The sequence below is a fragment of the Tachysurus fulvidraco genome, chromosome 9 (assembly GCF_022655615.1).
Source record: "Tachysurus fulvidraco isolate hzauxx_2018 chromosome 9, HZAU_PFXX_2.0, whole genome shotgun sequence".
Taxonomy (NCBI): domain Eukaryota; kingdom Metazoa; phylum Chordata; class Actinopteri; order Siluriformes; family Bagridae; genus Tachysurus; species Tachysurus fulvidraco.
The window spans coordinates 7,815,833-7,837,281 of NC_062526.1; the positions used below are offsets into that span (position 1 = coordinate 7,815,833).

A 21,449-nucleotide genomic window follows, 5' to 3' on the forward strand; every position below is an offset into this window, starting at 1 on the left:
GATGTCACTGAAATGAATGCATTATTCTGATTTTTAATTTCTTTTATTTTTTTTAACCTGATCTAACGTGCTCAGTTCATGATTCAGTGCAATTTCATGTTTCTTGCTTTGGTGTGGAGTCTTGTTCTGCTATGTTCTTTTCATCTGTGTTGCCACCCCCATATTTTCAAGCCACCTACCCCACCACATTTCCACAGCCTCTGTCATATAAATCCCACACATGTTAGCTGCTGTGCACATGGCAGGATAACTCTTCTGAGATTTTGATAAATAAGAAGTGTTGCAGTGCACCCCTGATATTTATGTCTGTTTTCATGATGTTTTTCATGATATTTATTGGATTATGTTTATTCTTTCATTCCATCCATCCATCCATCCATCCATCCATCCATCCATCCATCCATCCAAGTCTTCTGTATAAATGGACGTGGTGGCTCAATGGTTACGGTGTTGGACTACTGATTGGAAGGTTGTAATTTCAAATCCCAGGACCACAGAACTATCACACCTGGGCCCCTGAGCAAGGCCCTTGACCCTTATTACATAGCCAAATATAACAACTATTTTCTTATATATTTTTCCATTATTTCTCTGATTATGACTGAATATATAGAATGTTTGAAATCTGAAGCACTCAAACCTCCATCACTGAAATATATAATTGTTTACCTGACATTTCTAGTGCTAAACTCTTCTTTGGTGCAATTTGCTTTATATAAAAAAAACTATTTTTACAATCTCATACACTGACAGAATGTCTAAAAAAATAATGGACCAAAGCAAAATTATTCGCATCAAAATGTTGCCACATGAACAAAACAACAAACAAACAAACAAATAAATAAAGAAAACAATTTAATGTATTCCGATTGTATTAAGGTTTTACTATTTATTTATTTATTTGGTTTCAGGTTTCGATCAGTTCACCAAATAGAGGAAATTTAATTGACATTTATTGTTAAATGTTAATTTTGCAATATCATCGTCTGTGTAATATTAATATCATTATACATTTAGTCCTTAATAGCATGTTATCTTTCTTCAGGCAATTTGATTAGAAGTAATTTAAAAAATATTGTTTCATTCCTGTTAAATATTTACTAGACAAAGCATGGGTTAGATTTCAGAGTAAATTTGAGCAAACAGACATATACACACATACAGTAATGACTTTTCTTCATTAATATGCAGTGAACATGAATATTTCATAAGGTAAAAGGTTGAGCAATCCGGTCAACATAGCTTGTTGTATTCTGCTGTAAATTTCAGTTTTGAGGCTTGTCCTTGTTCTGCTTGTTGTTATGTTGACCCTTGGACTTTTTCTTTTGCTTATTTCCACTGAAATCAAAAAAAGCAATAATAAGCATGAGTGTGTGTTTGGCGAACACACTGTATTTTGCATATTTAGGGCTACTTGGTTAAGGCTTTAATCTACAATCTGCTAATGTTCGTCCTTGAGCAAGGCCATTATCTGTTTATTGGTATCTTTGTCTAAAAGCATTACACTCATGAGTAGAGATAATTGTCTTGCTTGTTGAATTTTTAATGATGATAATGGTTTATAAGCGATTGCGTTTGCTCACCTTAAGAATTTCTGTCCTTGGTTTCCTTCTGGATTCAGGCAGACCTTCATTCCTTGCTTCAGAGTTAATCTGAAGAGCACATATGTGATAACAAACTTTAATTCACCAACCCGGTTTCCTTTATACCGCAAAATAAATATTACTAAACTAATAATATAACTGAGCAGTGCAAAATACTTAAGCAGTGTCTGATTCATACTCACATGATCTCAGTCTTTGCACAGGAGCCACTTGGAGGGAATATCACTAAACTCTTCACAAGTGCATGTCTTACCCTTTCCTGTGCTTTCTTTTGGCAAGAACAGCGCTCTGCTTTTCCTTCGATCCGCCCTGCAGGAGTATTTTATGCAACATGTTATGTACACAGCTGGTGTAGATGAAGTATACTTTGATAATTGCTGTTGATAAAGACAATCTTACCTTCACAAAGCATCGCAGTCAGTGCAAAAATGATGACGAACAACACTGTGAGAGTTGCAGCTTTCATTTTGAAGATGGACTAAGAATGTGAGAGACCAAGTCAAGTGATGGAAGTTAAATAAGCAGTGGGGGGAGAGGGGTTAAATTTGAGGGACTTTTTATTTGATCAGAAATTATTGTATTTTCACATGCTGAATTACTTCCTCATAGGAAAAACCCAGTCAAATCTGGATCAACAAATAAATTTGTTTTTGTTACATTACTGTTTTAAAGCAGTGGATTCTACATAACAGAAATATTCTCACTGTCCAACAAAACTTCATATCTGAAGATTCCTTACCTGTCCGGTTTAAGTGTCTAAACAACATTTGCTTTTATATAACGGTTCTTGACTGTCAGGAGTCCAACCCAATGTGTCTTCTGCTGTTTTAGCTCATCCACCTCAAGGTTCAGTGTGCTGTGTGTTTTCTCCTCACCACGGATGCATAGAGTGGTTACTTGAGTTACTGTTAACTGAATCCAGTTCAGTCATTCTCTTCAGACCTCTCTCATCAGCACAGTGTTTCTGCCTGCACAACTTGTACTTCCATAATATAGAAGTCTTAGAAAAATGTCACAAGAATGACCTTTATAAAATTATTCTTTGCCAAACATTTCATTTTTCTGTATCATAGAATTGCTTACAGTACATTTAACAGTGACCTAGAATTTGTGCAAAATCTGTTTATTTCTTTTCTTTTCTTTTCTTTTCTTTTCTTTATAATTAAGAAAAAATGATGAGTGTATTCAACTTACAGAATAACTTTAGAAAAAGAAATTATTAGATTTTTGAATGGAATGAAACTACATAATGGAACTTGCTTCGTTCTTGGACCGTCGCTAGTAATGCTACATGTACTTACATTACTTCACTTCATTAAAGGAGCTATAATCGTATAAATTAATTTGTTTAATTATCAGTTTAAATTAATTAATATAATTATCAGTTTAAATTAATTAGTAATTCTATGTGCTCCAGAAAATTTCATCATGCATACAATCTCATTCCCTGAGAGAATATCTGAAATAATAAAAGACAAAAACAAAATAATTTGCACCCAAATTGGTATCACATGAACAAACAGGCAAATAAATAAAGGACACGTAAATGTATACCATTACCAGGACAAAGTTTATGTATACCAATTATATTATGGTTTCATTTTTTTCGTTTGTTTGTTTCAGCTTCAGTTCGCCATTCTTTGGTTTCTACAGTCTGCTTTTTACTGCATCAGAATGTTTACTTAAACTTTCTATCCTCACACCAGGACATTTCATTGATACGATACAAGGAAGTCAGTTTTAAAGCAATGCTTTGTTCCTCTTTATCATACTTGAACTATAATAAGGACCATTTCTTTGAAAAACTTCTTATCAGAGTGCACAAGATGAAATTTCACCCTGTTGTTTTGGTTGTTCTCCACAAAGATTGTTTAAAACACGTTGCGAAAGAACAGGGATTAAAAAAGACAAGGAGAAGCAGAAGTGGTGCTTTAATGCTGGCTACTTCTATGGTTATTAATTTGATTAGGTAATTTAGGCCCAGATGTTTCAGCATGCACCTAGTCATGACTGATAGGGTTGATTAAACAACACTAAAAAAAAATCTTTTTTCTTCCATCTGACACCACTTTTTTTTTTTGAAGAAAAAAGTGTACTTCAGGTTTGTAATTTTTGAATTGAAGCCTTTATTTTTGTCACATATGTATTACAGCACAGTGAAATGCTTTCTTCTTTTATCCCAGCTTTGGAAGTTGGAGTCAGAGCAAAGGGTCAGCCATGACACAGCGCCCCTGGAGCAGAGAGGTTTTAGGTTTTAGGGAGCCAGCAGTGGCAGCTTAGTAGTGCTGGGGCTTGAAACCTGATCCAATGATCAACAACTTGAGCCATCAATGACCCTCTAAGTTTTTTCATATAGCTCCATGGTGTAAGCTGTTAGGGATCAGCGCGTATCCGTTAGGGATCAGCGCAGACTTGGTGCCATGTGCGTTTGTTGTTTGTTTGTGTCACGTGATTTGCCCCGTCCACGTTTGCTCCTCCCCGGTCATCACACCTGTTTCCCTGTGTGTGATTGTCCATGTCGCTATATATGTGAGCCGCGTTGCATTAGGCAGCGCGGCTTCATTGATTATATTGTGTATCCCCTGTGTAGCGTGGTTTATGTTTGTTCTTCCTCATGTATTAAACCCCTTTCATTTGAAGCTATCCTGCGTACGGGTCTGTCTCCAAGCCACCTCTGCCAGGGTCCTGACATAAGCACAGGACTGTACTTTTGAGATATTTAACCACACTAATTAAAAAGCACCAGAGGTCATTTTGGCATAGTCAGGCATGTTTTTGTGAGGTATTGTAGGAGGACACAAATCTAAGCTCATGCTTGAACGAGAGACCAGATGGTAACAATACTCACTGCACCACTCACTCACATTAACTGTGTCACTTGTTTAATTGTTTACATTCTAGTTTACATGTTAGATGTTTTATTAGCATTTTAACAGAATTCTACAGAGAGCAAAATAACAGACTGTTAATAAGTTCCTTTTAAAAGTTTCACCGGTGTGTTTTTCTTATTACTGAACTCAATGCTGAATATCAATGCTGTAGGTGTGGAGGTGGATGTGGTAAGTCGCTCGCCTCCTCCAATCCTCTCATTATCTCATTTGCTTTCTAAAATAAATGAATAGATTTCATCTCAGCCCTCACCTCCCTAAGCTACTGATTAGAAATCAGAGATTGGGCAAACTTTATAAAAACCTAGTTGACATCTAATAAGAAACACATTGCACTGAAGCGCTGTTATGTGCTGACTTTATTATTATTTAGTGTATAAGATATATAAAAACAATAGATTTTCAAAAGCATGTTTCTTAGAACTATATAAATCCAACAATACACAGAAGTAACTCTCATAAATTAAAAAGCAAAAATATCATATATACATATTTACAACATTTTAAATATTTTTAGAAAGCTTCTTCCACGTCTGTTCAGTCTTGACACGCTGCAGGCTTTATGCTGCACTCCTGAAAAACAGAAACAAGTTTTAAAACTCATATTTATCTCTTACATAGATAATAGAAAAATATTAAGATGTAACAATAATTAATAAAATTCGACCCACCTTTTTTTTAAAGCTGCCTTGATGTATTTCTGAGTAAATCCAGAATTGGGATTCAAGCACTTTTTCCCTGCTCCGTTCTTCAGGGTGACACTGCAGAGACAAATCACAATTTAGATAACTCAACAGAACCAAATGATCTTGTATTATACATTGTTCAGGACATTAGTAGTTACTGAACTTACATGATTTCAACATTTTCACAAGATGCACTAACAGGATACACTTCAATCTTGTCCACAAGTTGTAGACGAACTGCGTTAGCAACAGGACCCAGACACAAACATCTCCTTACGCTGGGACTGGCCTGTCCTGCAAACAGAAGACAATTGTAGATTTTGAGTTATTACAAATCTGTTTAATCCTGTAGATCATTAATAGAGGTGCAGATGATGATTAAGAATCTAACCTTCTACATGAAGAATAAGTAGACCAGCAAACAGAACAAAAACTACAGCAGACTTCATTTTTTTCTCTTGCTCTTGATGCTCTGAAGATCCTGTGAGTGATTTTCTTCTTGATGCTTGATGATGTGAATGAATGATAGAGTTTCCTCCTCTTTTATACGCTCAGATCTGTGTTTCCCCATCTTCCTGATTGAAATCAAATCTGTTTCGATTTCAGTTGTACTTCCTCAGCAGCTAACTTTCTCATTTCTTGGAACTGGCTTGTTTAACACTCAGTGATTGAGGATAAAGTTCATGACTTTCTTCCGGTTTTAATTTCACAAACTCTCCAATTTTATGTCACATCTGACAGACTGCAAAACTTCAAATCTAGAATCTAAGCAAAATTGGTCTGCATTTGAAATATCAATGGCTGAACCAAACTAATGATTCAAATTAAAGCACAAGTACGTTTTAGTTTCTGAGAGTAAAATAGTGAATCTTTCACCAGGAAACAGTTTGTGAGCACATTAGATTAAAAAAAACAGCTTATATCTCTCAAATGTTAGTTAACATGATAATAAATCTGATGGTAATATATAATCTGTCATTAATGCTTTATTAGAAATTTTATACTTTATAAATATAATGCAGTGATCTGGCATCTAATCCCGGGTGTTTTCCCACTTTACTCCCAGTTTTCCCAGTATAGGTTCTGGATCTACATCAACCCTGATCAGGATAAAACAATTACTGTAGTTAATTAGTCACTGAAATGTTTCAAATTTGAGAATGTGTTAAATGACAATATACAAATTTACATTATTAGTCTCTGAAGCAATAAAATATACAGCTATGATGTCTTTAAAATCTGGGAGTCTAAATTCATACATTTTTCTCAATAAAATCACTTGTTATCTGTCTACAGCAGTGGAATATTCTGCTCTGAATTTCATAAGGATTTGTTACATCACTGATTTCACTGTGGAAATTGCTGGTCTGGGTTTTCTTTTAACATAGTAGGATTACAGAAAAAGGAGAACTATATTTACAAGCTCAGTGGTGTAATTTAATTGGAGGAGGACAAAGAAAGGGACAAAAGAAACTGAAACATCCTTATTTCTCTTTTCTGTGGAAATAAAGTGGGTCAATAAATATCCTTGTTTGTGTTCTGTATACAAACTGTTCAGAATTTCATATGAATCATAAAACAGAAGTTAAAATATAGATATTATTAAACCTTGATTACAATAAAATGTTGATATTGATACTTTTTATCTGTAGTTATAGACAATGATAATATTGCTAAGCTCAAACATCTACAAATTAATTTATGTTTAGCTAAAAAAAATGATTTATTTATGAATACTTGGATCATTTTTGAGGGGGGCACAGTGGCTTAGTGGTTAGCATGTTTGCCTCACACCTCCAGGGTTGGGGTTCAATTCCCGCCTCCGCCTTGTGTGCGGAGTTTGCATGTTCTCCCCGTGCCTCGAGGGTTTCCTCCGGGTACTCCGGTTTCCTCCCCCGGTCCAAAGACATGCATGGTAGGATGATTGGCATCTCTGGAAAATTGTCCGTAGTGTGTGAGTGAATGAGAGTGTGTGTGTGCCCTGCGATAGTTGGCACTCCGTCCAGGGTGTATCCTGCCTTGATGCCCGATGACGCCTGAGATAGGCACAGGCTCCCCGTGACCCGAGGTAGTTCGGATAAGCGGTAGAAAATAAATAAGTGAGTGAGAGAGTGGATAATTTTTGCACATCCTGTTGCCCTTTCTGCTACACTGTGTTTACTGTGACTTTATTAAAATATTTAAACTGAAAGAAAGCATGAAATCTTCACCAATACACTGAATCTGGTGCATTATGTGTTCTCTGTAGCAGATAGTAAAACATGTCCATCTTATAATTTGATCGTCCTGTAAATCTGATTGTACTTTTGTAAAAGCTTAAAAGCTCTTTCTAACACAGAGAATTCTTATTCATGTTCACAACACTGTGGAGATGTACTGTATATATATATATATATATATATATAGCTCTGTTATACTGTCACAGCAATTTAGTGGCCTGGTTCACAACCACTAGATTACAACCAGTTGAACATTGATGTGTGATTTTAGAAGGAAACAGATGATGAAAAGATGCAAATCTCCACAAAGTCAGTGAAAACAGCAACATTATCCACTTAACCATCACAACACCACTGTGTGTAACTGTTCATACTAACATATTACTTGTGACTTTTATTATGAACATGCAATAGTGAGACACTTTGTGCATAGTGCAATATAACAGCAGGAGATTTTAATATCTTTTGTGAAAGAACACAGGTGTGTTTTCCTCACTGATGAATTTATTGTCAGTGATGTGTCTGTAGTTTCAGAACAGCTTAACCTTATGGGAAAGTTTTACAGAAAGTCAGCGTCTGTAAGCTCTTACATCACAGAACAATAAATTAATACGAAACAATCATTTTTAATAAATGAGCGACAAAACAATTGACAGTATTAACGAGAATAAAGGCTTAAGGTTTTAATATTCGTTACATATTAAAAAGTGGGTACATAAAGAAATATGGTGCTGCGTAGTGTGCTTTTGCTGCCTCTAGAACATGTACTTATGCTGAGATAATGACACAATGAACTTGTGATAACAATAAAACAAGTAAGAAAAAATAATTTAACACTGCATGGACTCTTAGGACATCCATAGAAATCTGATATTGGACAAACCTGAATATTTATATTGAGATCTTAAATGTACATTAAGTGCTACAGCTACTTTGTACATTTCTCTGGTTGACCACCAGAAGGCAACCCTTTACACACATTTAAACAACTTCTGTTGTGTTTTTAATGCTCACCTGCTTTGTCTTATGTCATTAGTAACCTTATTTAAACTCCTTTGTTTTACAATGTCTTTGTCTTGCTACTGTTGATGTTATCAGGTGTCTGTTTTTTTGCCCACCATATTTCTGATCCTAGTGTTTGTATTTAGCTTCTTTGATATTTGTACCACATTTGTGTTCCTTTTTGCACTGTAATTAAACTCTGCACTTATATCCACCCTCTTGTTCCGTTCGTGACAATAAGAAACACGCTGCATTGTTTTCTGAAGCAATATAATGTTCTGGATTTATTAAAATTCATGTCAGTATACAGAAACTATATATTTTTAAATGTCCTGTATTTTTCTTCAAATACTATATACATTGAGCAAGATGCAGATTTACAGCTTATAAATAACATGAAACATATGTACAGTTCAACATTAAATATATTTCAGCTTCTTCCACGTCTGTTCAGTCATGACACGCTGCAGGCTTTACGCTTCACTCCTGAAAAACAGAAACCCGTTTTAAAACTCATATTCGTCTCTTACATAAATAAGATGTAACAATGATTAAAAAAAGACGACCCACCTTTTTTTTTAAAGCTGCCATGATGTATTTCTGAGTAAATCCAGAATTGGGATTCAAGCACTTTTTCCCTGCTCCGTTCTTCAGAGTGACACTGCAGAGACAAATCACAAGTTAGATAACTCAATAGAACTAAATGATCTTGTATTATACATTGTTCAGGACATTAGTAGTTACTGAACTTACATGATTTCAACATTTTCACAAGATGCACTAACAGGATACATTTCAATCTTGTCCACAAGTTGTAGACGAACTGCGTTAGCCGCAGGACCCAGACACAAACATCTCCTTACGCTGGGACGGGCCTGTCCTGCAAACAGAAGACAATTGTAGATTTTGAGTTATTACAAATCTGTTTAATCCTGTAGATCATTAATAGAGGTGCACATGATGATGATTAAGAATCTAACCTTCTACATCAAGAATAAGCAGACCAGCAAACAGAACAAAAACTGCAACAGACTTCATTTTTTCTCTTGCTCTTGATGCTCTGAAGATCCTGTGAGTGATTTTCGTCTTGATGCTTGATGATGTGAATAAATTATAGAGTTTCCTCCTCTTTTATACGCTCAGATCGGTGTTTCCCCATCTTCCTGCTTTCAATCAAATCTGTTTGATTTCAGTTGTACTTCCTCAGGAGCTAACTTTCTCATTTCATGGAACTGGATTTTTTTAACACTCAGTGACTGAGGATAAGGTTCATGACTTTCTTCCGGGTTTAATTTCACAACGTCTCCAATTTTATTACACTGCAAAACTTCAAATCTAGAATCTAAGCAAAATTTGTCTATATTTATCAATGACTGAACCAAATTAATGATTCAAATTAAAGCATAATTATTCATAGAATAAAATCTCTGATAAAGGTTTCAAAGATTTTCACTCACTTAGAAGGAGAAAAATATGAACATTTATTATTACTTAAAGTATGGAAGTAAATGTAAAAAAATTATTCAGAAAAGAAAAAGACGTATATGTTTTAGTTTCACCAGGAAACAGTGTGTGAGCACATTAGATAAAAAAAGGTTATTTCTCTCAAATGTTAGTTAACATGATAATAACACTGATGGTAATAAATAATCTGGCATTAATGCTTTTTTAGAAATTTCTACCATCTCCTTCTAGCTGCCTAATACCAAAACATCCCCTTATAACTTTATAAATATAACGCAGTGATCTGGCATCTAATCCCAGATGTTTCCCACCTTACTCCCAATTTTCCCAGTATAGGTTCTGGATCCACATCAACCCTGATCAGGATTAAACAATTACTGTAGATCAAATAAATGAATGAATTAGTCACTGAAATGTTTCAAATTTGAGAATGTTTTAAATGACAATATACAAATTTACATTATTAGTCTCTGAAGCAATAAAATATACAGCTATGATGTCTTTAAAAGCTGGGTGTCTAAATTCATACATTTTTCTCAATAAAATCACTTGTTATCTGTCTACAGCAGTGGAATATTCTGCTCTGAATTTCATAAGGATTTGTTACAGCACTGATTTCACTGTGGAAATTGCTGGTCTGGGTTTTCTTTTAACATAGTAGGATTACAGAAAAAGGAGAACTATATTTACAAGCTCAGTGGTGTAAATTAAATGGAGGAGGTTAATAACACGTGTCTCCTGACAGGGACAAAAGAAACTGAAACATCCTTATTTCTCTTTTCTGTGGAAATAAAGTGGATCAATAAATAATCCTTGTTTGTGTAGTATACAAAGTGTTCAGAATTTCATATGAAGCATAAAACAGAAGTTAAAATATACATATTATTAAACCTTGATTACAATAAAATGTTGACATTGATACTTTTTATGTTTAGTTGTAGACAATGATACTATTGCTAAGCTCAAATATCTACAAATTAATTTATGTTTAGCTAAAAAAACAATTTATTTATGAATACTTGGATCATTTTTGCACATCCTGTTGCCCTTTCTGCTACACTGTGTTTACTGTGACTTTATTAAAATATTAAACTGATAGAAAGCATGAAATCTTCACTGATACAATGAATCTGGTGCATTATGTGTTCTCTGTAGCAGATAGTAAAACATGTCAATCTTATAATGTGATCGTCCTGTAAATCTGATTGTACTTTTGTAAAAGCTTAAAAGCTCTTTCTAACACAGAGAATTCTTATTCATGTTCACAACACTGTGGAGATGTACTATATATATATATATATATATATATATATATAGAGAGAGAGAGAGAGAGAGAGAGAGAGCTCTGTTATACTGTCACAGCAATTTAGTGGCCTGGTTCACAACCACTAGATTACAACCAGTTGAACATTGATGTGTGATTTTAGAAGGAAACAGATGATGAAAAGATGCAAATCTCCACACAGTCAGTGAAAACAGCAACATTATCCACTTAACCATCACAACACCACTAACGTTAACACCACTAACTGTGTGTAACTGTTCATACTAACATATTACTTGTGACTATTATTATGAACATGCAGTAGTGAGACACTTTGTGCATAGTGCAATATAACAGCAGGAGATTTTATCTTTTGAGTAAGAACACAGGTGTGTTTTCCTTACTGATGAATTTGTTGTCAGTGATGTGTCTGTAGTTTCAGAACAGCTGAACCTTATGGGAATTTTAAGGAAGTCTTAAGAAGCCATGCATTATTAAATTTTTTTTTCTTTCTTGTTTTTCTAATCAACTCGACATAAAGGTTGTTTTGTCGTGATCACGGCTTAATTTCCTCGTGATCTCGACACAAAGAAAGGTGTTTTGACATGATCAAGACTTAATGTTCTCCTGATCTCTGCATAAGATCTTTTTCTAGAGCATGTTCAGCATCATGGATGATCACAATGCACTTTTACTTTAATTAGAGACTTGTTAAGTTCCGACACTTAAGATGGAGGCTGTGAGGTCTGCTTCATTATTGTCAAAGACACTATAGAGCCCCTATACTGGGGTTAGCATTTATAGCGCTGAAAGCAGAAAGTCAGCGTCTGTAAGCTCTTACATCACAGAACAATAAATTAATACAAAACAATCATTTTTAATAAATGAGCGACAAAACAATTGACAGTATTAACGAGAATAAAGGCTTAAGGTTTTAATATTCGTTACATATTAAAAAGTGGGTACATAACGAAATATGGTGCTTCACAGTGTGCTTTTGCTGCCTCTAGAACATGTTCTTATGCTGAGATAAGGACACAATGAACTTGTGATAACAATAAAACAAGAAAGAAAAACATATATAATATTGCATGGACTTTTAGGACTTTCATAGAAATCTGATATTGGACAAACCTGAATATTTATATTGGGATCTTAAATGTACATTAAGTGCTACAGCTACTTTGTACATTTCCCTGGTTGACCACCAGAAGGCAACCCTTTACACACATTTAAACAACTTCTGTTGTGTTTTTAATGCCCACCTGCTTTGTCTTATGTCATTAGTAACCTTATTTAAACTCCTTTGTTTTACAATGTCTTTGTCTTGCTACTGTTGATGTTATCAGGTGTCAGTTTTTTTGCCCACCATATCTCTGATCCTATTGTTTGTATTTATCTTCTTCGATATTTGTACCACATTTGTGTTCCTTTTTGCACTGTAATTAAACTCTGCACTTATATCCACCCTCTTGTTCCTTTTGTGACAATAAGAAACACGTTGCATTGTTTTCTGAAGCAATATAATGTTCTGGATTTATTAAAATTCATGTCAGTGTACAGAAACAATATATTTTTAAAAGTCTTGCATTTTTCTTCAAAAACTATATACAATGAGCAAGATGCAGATTTACAGCTTATAAAAAACATGAAACATATGTACAGTTCAACATTAAATATATTTCAGCTTCTTCCACGTCTGTTCAGTTATGACACGCTGCAGGCTTTACGCTTCACTCCTGAAAAACAGAAACCCGTTTTAAAACTCATATTCGTCTCTTACATAAATAAGATGTAAGAATAATTAATAAAAGTTGACCCACCTTTTTTTTTAAAGCTGCCTTGATGTATTTCTGAGTAAATCCAGAATTGGGATTCAAGCACTTTTTCCCTGCTCCGTTCTTCAGAGTGACACTGCAGAGACAAATCACAAGTTAGATAACTCAATAGAACTAAATGATCTTGTATTATACATTGTTCAGGATATTAGTAGTTAATGAACTTACATGATTTCAACATTTTCACAAGATGCACTAACAGGATACACTTCAATCTTGTCCACAAGTTGTAGACGAACTGCGTTAGCAACAGGACCCAGACACAAACATCTCCTTACGCTGGGACTGGCCTGTCCTGCAAACAGAAGACAATTGTAGATTTTGAGTTATTACAAATCTGTTTAATCCTGTAGATCATTAATAGAGGTGCAGATGATGATTAAGAATCTAACCTTCTACATGAAGAATAAGTAGACCAGCAAACAGAACAAAAACTGCAACAGACTTCATTTTTCCTCTTGCTCTTGATGCTCTGAAGATCCTGTGAGTGATTTTCTTCTTGATGCTTGATGATGTGAATGAATGATAGTTTCCTCCTCTTTTATACGCTCAGATCGGTGTTTCCCCATCTTCCTGCTTTCAATCAAATTTGTTTGATTTCAGTTGTACTTCCTCAGGAGCTAACTTTCTCATTTCATGGAACTGGATTTTTTAACACTCAGTGACTGAGGATAAAGTTCATGACTTTCTTCCGGTTTTAATTTCACAACGTCTCCATTTTTATGTCTCACATCTGACACACTGCAAAACTTCAAATCTAGAATCTAAGCAAAATTGGTCTGCATTTGAAATATCAATGGCTGAACCAAATTAATGATTCAAATTAAAGCACAATTATTAATAGAATAAAATTCTCTGATAAAGGTTTAAAAAATTTTCACTCACTTAGAAGAAAAATATGTGTTTATTATTACTTAAAGTATGGAAGTTAATGTACAAGAAATAATCAGAAAAGAAAAAGATGTCTTCGATTTAGTTTCTGATAGTAAAAAAGTGAATCTTTCACCAGGAAACAGTTTGTGAGCACATTAGATAAAAAAAAAAACAGCTTATATCTCTCAAACGTTAGTTAACATGATAATAACTCTGGTGGTAATAAATAATCTGTCATTAATGCTTTATTAGAAATTTCTACCATCTCCTTCTAGCTGCCTAATACCAAAGCATTCTCTTATAACTTTGTAAATATAACGCAGTGATCTGGCATCTCATCCCAGGTGTTCCCAGTATAGGTTCGGGATCCACATCAACCCTGATCAGGATAAAACAATTACTGTAGATTAAATAACCATGGACAATCAACTGTCCTTATCTTCTCATGTTGCTAATGTGACTCGCTCATGTCGGTTTCTTCTCTACAACATTAGAAGGATTCAGCCATTTTTGTCCACACAGGCTGCTCAGGTACTTGTTCAGTCTCTTGTCATTTCTAGACTGGATTACTGCAATGCACTGCTGGCAGGTCTACCTATGAACGCAATCTGTTGTCTGCAAATGATCCAAAATGCAGGTGCCCGGCTTGTTTTCAACCTGTCAAAGTTCACTGCTGCGATCCCTCCACTGGCTTCCGGTAGCTGCACACATCAGATTCAAAACACTGACGCTGGCCTACAAAGCCAAAAATGGACCAACTCCCAGCCCTCATCACTCCTCGCACTGCACCCCTCACCCTCCGATCTACCAGCACTGCTTGACTGGTTCCACCATCTCTCAGGGTAAGAGGCAAGTATACTACAAGACTCTTCTCTGTTCTGGCACCAAGGTGGTGGAATGAACTTCCCCTAGAGGTCCAGACAGCTGAGTCACTGGCTATTTTCAAGCGGCAGTTGAAGACCTACTTATTCTGGAAACACTTCAACTAACACTTCTTTCCTTATCTTTTGCAGTTAAAAAAAACTGAAACTTTTTCATTGTAACTTTGAACAAATGTTTTAAACTCATGGTATCTTAAGTATGTAACCTATTGAGCCAGCATTAATGTATTCAATGCTAGAGATTTAAGCACTTCTGTACTTCGCTCTGGATAAGGGCTTCTGCCAAATACTGTAAATGTAAATGTAAATAAATGAATGAATTAGTCACTGAAATGTTTCAAATTTGAGAATGTTTTAAATGACAATATACAAATTTACATTATTAGTCTCTGAAGCAATAAAATATACAGCTATGATGTCTTTAAAAGCTGGGAGTCTAAATTCATACATTTTTCTCACTAAAAACACTTGTTATCTGTCTACAGCAGTGGAATATTCTGCTCTGAATTTCATAAGGATTTGTTACATCACTGATTTCACTGTGGAAATTGCTGGTCTGGGTTTTCTTTTAACATAGTAGGATTACAGAAAAAGGAGAACTATATTTACAAGCTCAGTGGTGTAATTTAATTGGAGGAGGTTAATAACACGTGTCTCCTGAAAGGGACAAAAGAAACTGAAACATCCTTATTTCTCTTTTCTGTGGAAATAAAGTGGGTCAATGAATATCCTTGTTTATGTCCTGTATACAAAGTGTTCAGAATTTCATATGAATCATAAAACAGAAGTTAAAATATACATATTATTAAACCTTGATTATAATAAAATGTTGACATTGATACTTTTTTTATCATTAGTTGTAGACAATGATACTATTGCTAAGCTCAAATATCTACAAATTGATTTATGTTTAGCTAAAAAAAGAATTTATTTATGAATACTTGGATTATTTTTGCACATCCTGTTGCCCTTTCTGCTACACTGTGTTTATTGTGACTTTATTAAAATATTTAAACCGGAAGAAAGCATGAAATCTTTACTTACACTGAATCTGGTGCATTATGTGTTCTCTGTAGCAGATAGTAAAACATGTCCATCTTATAATGTGATCGTCCTGTAAATCTGATTGTACTTTTGTAAAAACTCTTTACTTAACATGAATTCTTATTCATGTTCACAACACTGTGGATATATATATATATATATATATATATATATATATGTATATATATATATATATATATATATATATATATATATATATATAAAATCAGAAAAGAAAAAGACATCTACGTTTTAGTTTCTGATAGTAAAATAGTGAATCTTTCACCAGGAAACAGTGTGTGAGCACATTAGATAAAAAACAGCTTTTATCCCTCAAACATTAGATAATGTCATGAAAATTAGAATGTTACTTAAGACCAATACAAAGAAAGGATTTTTAGAAATCTGGGCCAACTAAAAAGTATGAACATAAAAAGTATGAGCATGTACAACACTCAATACTTGGGGCTCCTTTTGCTTGAATTACTGCAGCAATGCGGAGTGGCATGGAGTTGATCAGTCTGTGGCACTGCTCAGGTTGCACTGATAGTGGCCTTCAGCTCTTCTGCAATGTTGGGTCTGGCATATTGCATCTTCCTCTTCACAATACCCCAGAGATTTTCTATGGGGTTAAGTTCAGGTGAGTTTGCTGGCCATTTAAAAACAGCGATCCCATGGTCCTTAAACAAGGTACTGGTAGCTTTGGCACTGTGTGCAGGTGCCAAGTCCTGTTGGAAAATGAAATCTGCATCTCCATAAAGTTGGTCAGGAGCAGGAAGCATGAAGTGCTCTAAAACTTCCTGGTATACGGCTGCATTGACCTTGGATCTCAAAAAACACAGTGGACCAACACCAGCAGAAGACGTGGCACCCCAAACCATCACTGACTGTGGAAACTTTAAACTGGACCTAAAGCAACGTGGATTGTGTGCCTCTCCTCTCTTCCTCCAGACTCTGGGACCCTGATTTCCAAAAGGAAATGCAAAATTTACTTTCTTCAGAGAACATAACTTTAGACCACTCAGCAGCAGCCCCATCCTTTTTATCTTTAGCCAAGTCGAGATGCTTCTGACACTGTCTGTTGTTCAAGAGTGGCTTGACACAAGGAATGCGACAGCTGAAACCCATGTCTTGCATACGTCTGTGCATAGTGGTTTTTGAAGCACTGACTCCAGCTGCAGTCAGTGATGTGTCTGTAGTTTGAGAACAGCTGAACCTTATGGTAAATTTACGGAAGTCTTAAGAGGCCATGCATTATTACATAAATCAGTTCTACTTCCTCTCAATTTTCTCATTTCTTGGAATTTGATTGCTTAACTCAGCCCTCAACACTCATCACTTTGTTTGGGTTTTAATTTCATGGAGTCTTCAGTAATATTAAAATTTGACTTTTTGCAAAACTTTAAATCTAGAATCTATTCAAAGTTTATCTGAATTTGAAAGCATGATGGCTTTCGATGGCTATTTTCTTGAATTTCATCAGAGCATCAGAGGTGGTACAAGAAATTTATAAAAGTATAAAATACTTCACATATCAAAATTTTCAAATTTCAAAATCTCAACTGATTTTAATTAATGAAAGTTCACCAAGGAACCAAGAAACATTGGAAAATATTAGCTACAGTTTACTAACAACTAGTTGAATATATCTGGCTTAGATGGGGCGGTTCTAGGATTTCATCTTTAGCCCTCAGTTAGAGTTTTATATTATATATTATATGACTACATAGTAAGCCAAAAGTTATGGTATTATTTAAAATGGCAAAAGTGGACACCAACATTTTATGCATGATGTAATGATGCCAGTCTTGAATCAAATCAGTTCATGTATGTGTGAATTCTCTATGAGGGACATTCTACCAGAAACGTACATTATCTGTAATTGAATTGTTTACAGGGAATTTAAAGTATTTTATCCAAAAATGTCTAAAACTGACTAATGGTTGTTTTCTGTGAATTGTTCTGTAAAGGAATATGTCATTCATTAGGTTTTCAGATGTTTTTTTCCTTATTAAAAACACTTTTTAAAATTACAAGTCCTGTCCTTGTATTTGTCCTCAGCCAAATTGAAGCTGAAGCTTTCATAGTTTTGTTATGCAAAAAACTTTTGTTATGAAAAAAACTCCATCATTAAAAAGTTTAAGTTGTTATCAATCACATTAATTAATTAAAAACATTAAATTATACATAAATTCTACAAATAAATACTATTTTACAACTGTACCCATGTTTTCGGTCAGTCCTGTCACATTTACATAAAACTCTACATAAAATGTGTGCGATAAACCTTTAAGGGTATGACTCAGAGGAAGTGACATCATTTGACTGAGGAGAAGCTGACACTGGTCAAGGGTGAGTTCTGTCATTTAATTGTATGATTTTAAGCTTGTTTTTGTATGGTTTTTTTTTTTAGAAGGACGAGCTAAAGGGTCAGGCCCTGTCACGGTAAAACATCCCAGTAATTAATGAAAATGTTTTAATTCCAAAACATGTCTAAAAGGTTAATGAAAGCTCTTGCTTGCATGTTAACAGTTTTTATGCTAGCATGATGGCAGGCTGATTAATGGTGGTTTAAAATGGCCGACCGTCAGGTCCTGTCACGTCAGGCCCTGTCACGTCAGGCCCTGTCACATCCCTGAGATCCAGGCAGTGCACTTTGGTGCATCCCATCTCACGACTGAAGGGGCCCCCAGCCATTTGGGAACATCTAAGCCCCATTCTGTCCTATGTCAAGGACCTCTTCCCTGCTGTCACAGTGGTCCATTTCCTCAGTGATGGACCTTGCACACAATACCGACAGAAGGGGAACTTCTACCTCTTCACCTTTCTCCTTCACAAAAAGGGATTCCAAGCTGGGACATGGAATTTCTTCGAGGCCAGCCACGGCAAAGGGGCGCCAGATGGGGTTGGAGGTGTTATAAAGAGGAGTGCAGATCAGTTGGTGAGCCATGGCCACGATATTCATAATGCAATGGATCTGTTTGAGGCCTTGGTGCACACAGGTACCACTCTTAAACTATTCTATGTAAGCGAAGCATCCATTGACAGGGCAATGAAGGACATGCCGGACAGCATCCCCCAAGTCCCATCAACAATGCGAATACACCAGGTTGTCACTACATCTCCTGGGAATATGTTGCACTTGGACGTTAGCTGCATGTGCACTGTAGACAAGATTCTACAGTGCACATAGTATAACACAAACGCATTCAGCTTTAATACACCAAGCGCACAAACAACAGATGAGATAGAATGGGGTCCAGAAGTTATTCAAAAGTGGTGCGCCATAAAATATGACGGAGACATCTACCCAGGCATCATCACCGCCATTGATGAGGTTCAGGTGCAAGTGAGATGCATGCACCGTGTGGGAGTGAACCGATTCTTCTTTTCTTTTAATTGTTAAATTAAATATGTTTTTATATTGAAATAAAATGATATTAGTTTATTGAATTAAAAAGACGTTTGGACTTCATCAGTTGTCAGTCATAATTTTAACGAATTACGTCCTTATTATGTCCTTGGCTGAACTTTACCATAGTCAAATATCACATTAACATTAAAATTATGATGATTTAAAATAAGAATGCTAATCAAAACTTAAATAAAGAACACAAAACATAGCTTTATCTGCATTAACGAAATCCATAAAGTCAGTCCTGTCACACAGGAAATTATTATATAAAAATGTATAATTTGAGGAAATATTGATGAATTAATCTCTTTAACTGTGTAGATGAATGTGGGGGTATATATCCACTACTATCTTTTTGTAAAAATCTCCTATGTAAAGGTAGTTATTTAATAATTATATGAGTGCCTGGCGGGTATACTGTGATTTTTGTGTACTATAGTTGATCGAAAAGTTGCTTATATTTCTTATAGGGATTACAAAACCATGTGAGATACAATCAGGGACAATTAGGGACATGTCACCAATAAGAAAATGCTATTTATATAGAAACCATTCTAACATATACAAATTTGTCTGTGACAGGGCCTGACATTTTAGGGGTGCAAGGCTTGTAAAAATGTATTTTATTCAATCAAAAAACATGCTGAGATGGCATGATATGTGTTTCTCATAGTTTAACATGTCCTCAGTATGAATCAATGTTCAGATTTAAGAATAATATCCCCCCCCCCCCCCCCGAGACAACTGAGCTTCTCCGTTCAAATAAAGCAGACAGCTCATGACGCACTTTAGAAAGACTACAACGCACGCGTGTAAAAGCAAAGGAAAAAAATTCGCTCTTGGATCAAACTGATAAATAATTTTCTTTCCCATTGACGACATGTTCATTTTTATTTTTTATTTTTGAAAGTAAAAATTATACTTATAGTTTTAGGGTGGCTGAGATCACAGACAGGGGGGCTGGAGCCACCCTAAAAAAGCCTCTGGATGATGCCAACTTATAACCAACTGCCCTGACCAATGGAGTGTAAACACAGCAACATATAAGAGATAAGCATAACATGAGGGATGTGGTAGAGTAGTGGTTAATTTGTTTGACTACAGATCAGTGCAGTTGTGAGTTCAAGTCCCAGGTCGACCAAGCTGCCACTACTGGGCACCTGAGCAAGGCCTTTAATCCTCAATTGCTCAGTTTGAAAGCAAATGAGGTAAAATGTTAGTTTTCATGTATTCTGTAATAGCAGGATTACAGAGGAAGTTTAACTGTGTTTATGCAGGATAAGTGGTATATTGAAAGTGGACGAGGGCAATTACAAGCGTCTTCTGAAAGGAACAAATGAAAATGAAACTTCAGGATTTCTCTTTTCAGTGGAAATGAACGGAATTGCTAAAAATTTTACAGGTGTATTTCACAATCTCAGTTCACTGACATGAATTACAATATAAATATATTTACATTTTAATTAAGCAAAATGTCATTGCTTAAAACAAAATGAGCAACCCTTTTTTTTTTAAAAAAAAAACTTCATTTAGTCAAATAATTATTGAATTCATAGAATTCTAGAAACTTAATTGTCACCCATTTGGAAATAATTACTTGTGAATATTTTCTTTTTGTGTTTGGTGAAGAATTATACTGTATATGGATCGATATTCTGTCAACCAAATCGTTTCCTTATAAAATCTTTCCATATTCATTATCTATGAATCTACTCAAGCAGGAGGATAAACAGGTTAATACATTTGATTATATATGTCTATTTTGGTTTCTGGTAATAGCTGAACTATAAAAATGAAATCACTGGCCTTTTTGCCAACATTAACAATATTCATGGGTGTAGATTTGGTTTAAACATTGTGGGACGGTTGTATAAATTCAATTCAATTCAATTCAAGTTTATTTGTATAGCGCTTTTTACAATAGACATTGTCTCAAAGCAGCTTTACAGAACATAAACATAGAGCAGAAGGTAAACATAATTAATGATAAAGGAAATAAAAAAAATAATAAAAGAAATAAGAATTAACAGAATAAAAATTCTAGATTATTATTAGATCTATATAGTTCACAATGTGTATGTATTTATTCCCCTATGAGCAAGTCTGAGGTGACTCAGGCAGCAGTGGCAAGGAAAAACTCCCTTAAATTGGTAAAGAAAGAAACCTTGAGAGGAACCGGACTCAAGGGGGAACCCATACTCATCTGGGTGACACTGGGGGTGTGATTGTAATATACAGTCAGTTAAATGTTGTATTGGTCTAAGGATCATG

At 35.0% G+C, this 21,449-nt stretch overlaps 3 protein-coding genes across 3 annotated transcripts; all 3 read right to left on the reverse strand.

The window, feature by feature from the left end:
- Window positions 1–838: 838 nt before the first annotated feature.
- LOC113637551 (C-X-C motif chemokine 11-6) lies at window positions 839–5,708 on the reverse strand. Its single transcript, XM_027138229.2, has 8 exons — window positions 5,570–5,708; window positions 5,346–5,472; window positions 5,164–5,253; window positions 5,059–5,065; window positions 2,004–2,082; window positions 1,787–1,913; window positions 1,584–1,652; window positions 839–1,338 (listed from the first exon to the last, which is right to left on the reverse strand). The coding sequence occupies exons 1-8, from the start codon at window positions 5,625–5,627 to the stop codon at window positions 1,266–1,268; spliced, it is 630 nt and encodes a 209-aa protein (XP_026994030.1). The 5' UTR covers window positions 5,628–5,708; the 3' UTR covers window positions 839–1,265.
- Window positions 5,709–8,652: 2,944 nt separating this feature from the next.
- Window positions 8,653–9,518, reverse strand: LOC113637714 (C-X-C motif chemokine 11-6-like). Its single transcript, XM_027138544.2, has 4 exons — window positions 9,380–9,518; window positions 9,153–9,279; window positions 8,970–9,060; window positions 8,653–8,885 (listed from the first exon to the last, which is right to left on the reverse strand). The coding sequence occupies exons 1-4, from the start codon at window positions 9,435–9,437 to the stop codon at window positions 8,880–8,882; spliced, it is 282 nt and encodes a 93-aa protein (XP_026994345.1). The 5' UTR covers window positions 9,438–9,518; the 3' UTR covers window positions 8,653–8,879.
- A 3,115-nt stretch (window positions 9,519–12,633) lies between these two features.
- LOC113637712 (C-X-C motif chemokine 11-6-like) lies at window positions 12,634–13,516 on the reverse strand. The gene is made up of 4 exons (XM_027138542.2): window positions 13,358–13,516; window positions 13,134–13,260; window positions 12,951–13,041; window positions 12,634–12,866 (listed from the first exon to the last, which is right to left on the reverse strand). The coding sequence occupies exons 1-4, from the start codon at window positions 13,413–13,415 to the stop codon at window positions 12,861–12,863; spliced, it is 282 nt and encodes a 93-aa protein (XP_026994343.1). The 5' UTR covers window positions 13,416–13,516; the 3' UTR covers window positions 12,634–12,860.
- Window positions 13,517–21,449: the final 7,933 nt, after the last annotated feature.

Bases quoted from the DNA above. Each gene is read 5' to 3' on its own strand.
- LOC113637712 (XM_027138542.2), bottom strand. From the start codon at position 13,415: ATGAAGTCTGTTGCAGTTTTTGTTCTGTTTGCTGGTCTACTTATTCTT. The intron at 13,261-13,357 runs GTTAGATTCTTA...TTCTGTTTGCAG, and splicing joins ACTTATTCTTCATGTAGAAG to GACAGGCCAGTCCCAGCGTA. The intron at 13,042-13,133 runs GTAAGTTCATTA...TTGTCTCTGCAG, and splicing joins TGTGAAAATGTTGAAATCAT to TGTCACTCTGAAGAACGGAG.
- LOC113637714 (XM_027138544.2), bottom strand. From the start codon at position 9,437: ATGAAGTCTGTTGCAGTTTTTGTTCTGTTTGCTGGTCTGCTTATTCTT. The intron at 9,280-9,379 runs GTTAGATTCTTA...TTCTGTTTGCAG, and splicing joins GCTTATTCTTGATGTAGAAG to GACAGGCCCGTCCCAGCGTA. The intron at 9,061-9,152 runs GTAAGTTCAGTA...TTGTCTCTGCAG, and splicing joins TGTGAAAATGTTGAAATCAT to TGTCACTCTGAAGAACGGAG.
- LOC113637551 (XM_027138229.2), bottom strand. From the start codon at position 5,627: ATGAAGTCTGCTGTAGTTTTTGTTCTGTTTGCTGGTCTACTTATTCTT. The intron at 5,473-5,569 runs GTTAGATTCTTA...TTCTGTTTGCAG, and splicing joins ACTTATTCTTCATGTAGAAG to GACAGGCCAGTCCCAGCGTA. The intron at 1,914-2,003 runs GTAAGATTGTCT...ATACTCCTGCAG, and splicing joins GACTGCGATGCTTTGTGAAG to GGCGGATCGAAGGAAAAGCA.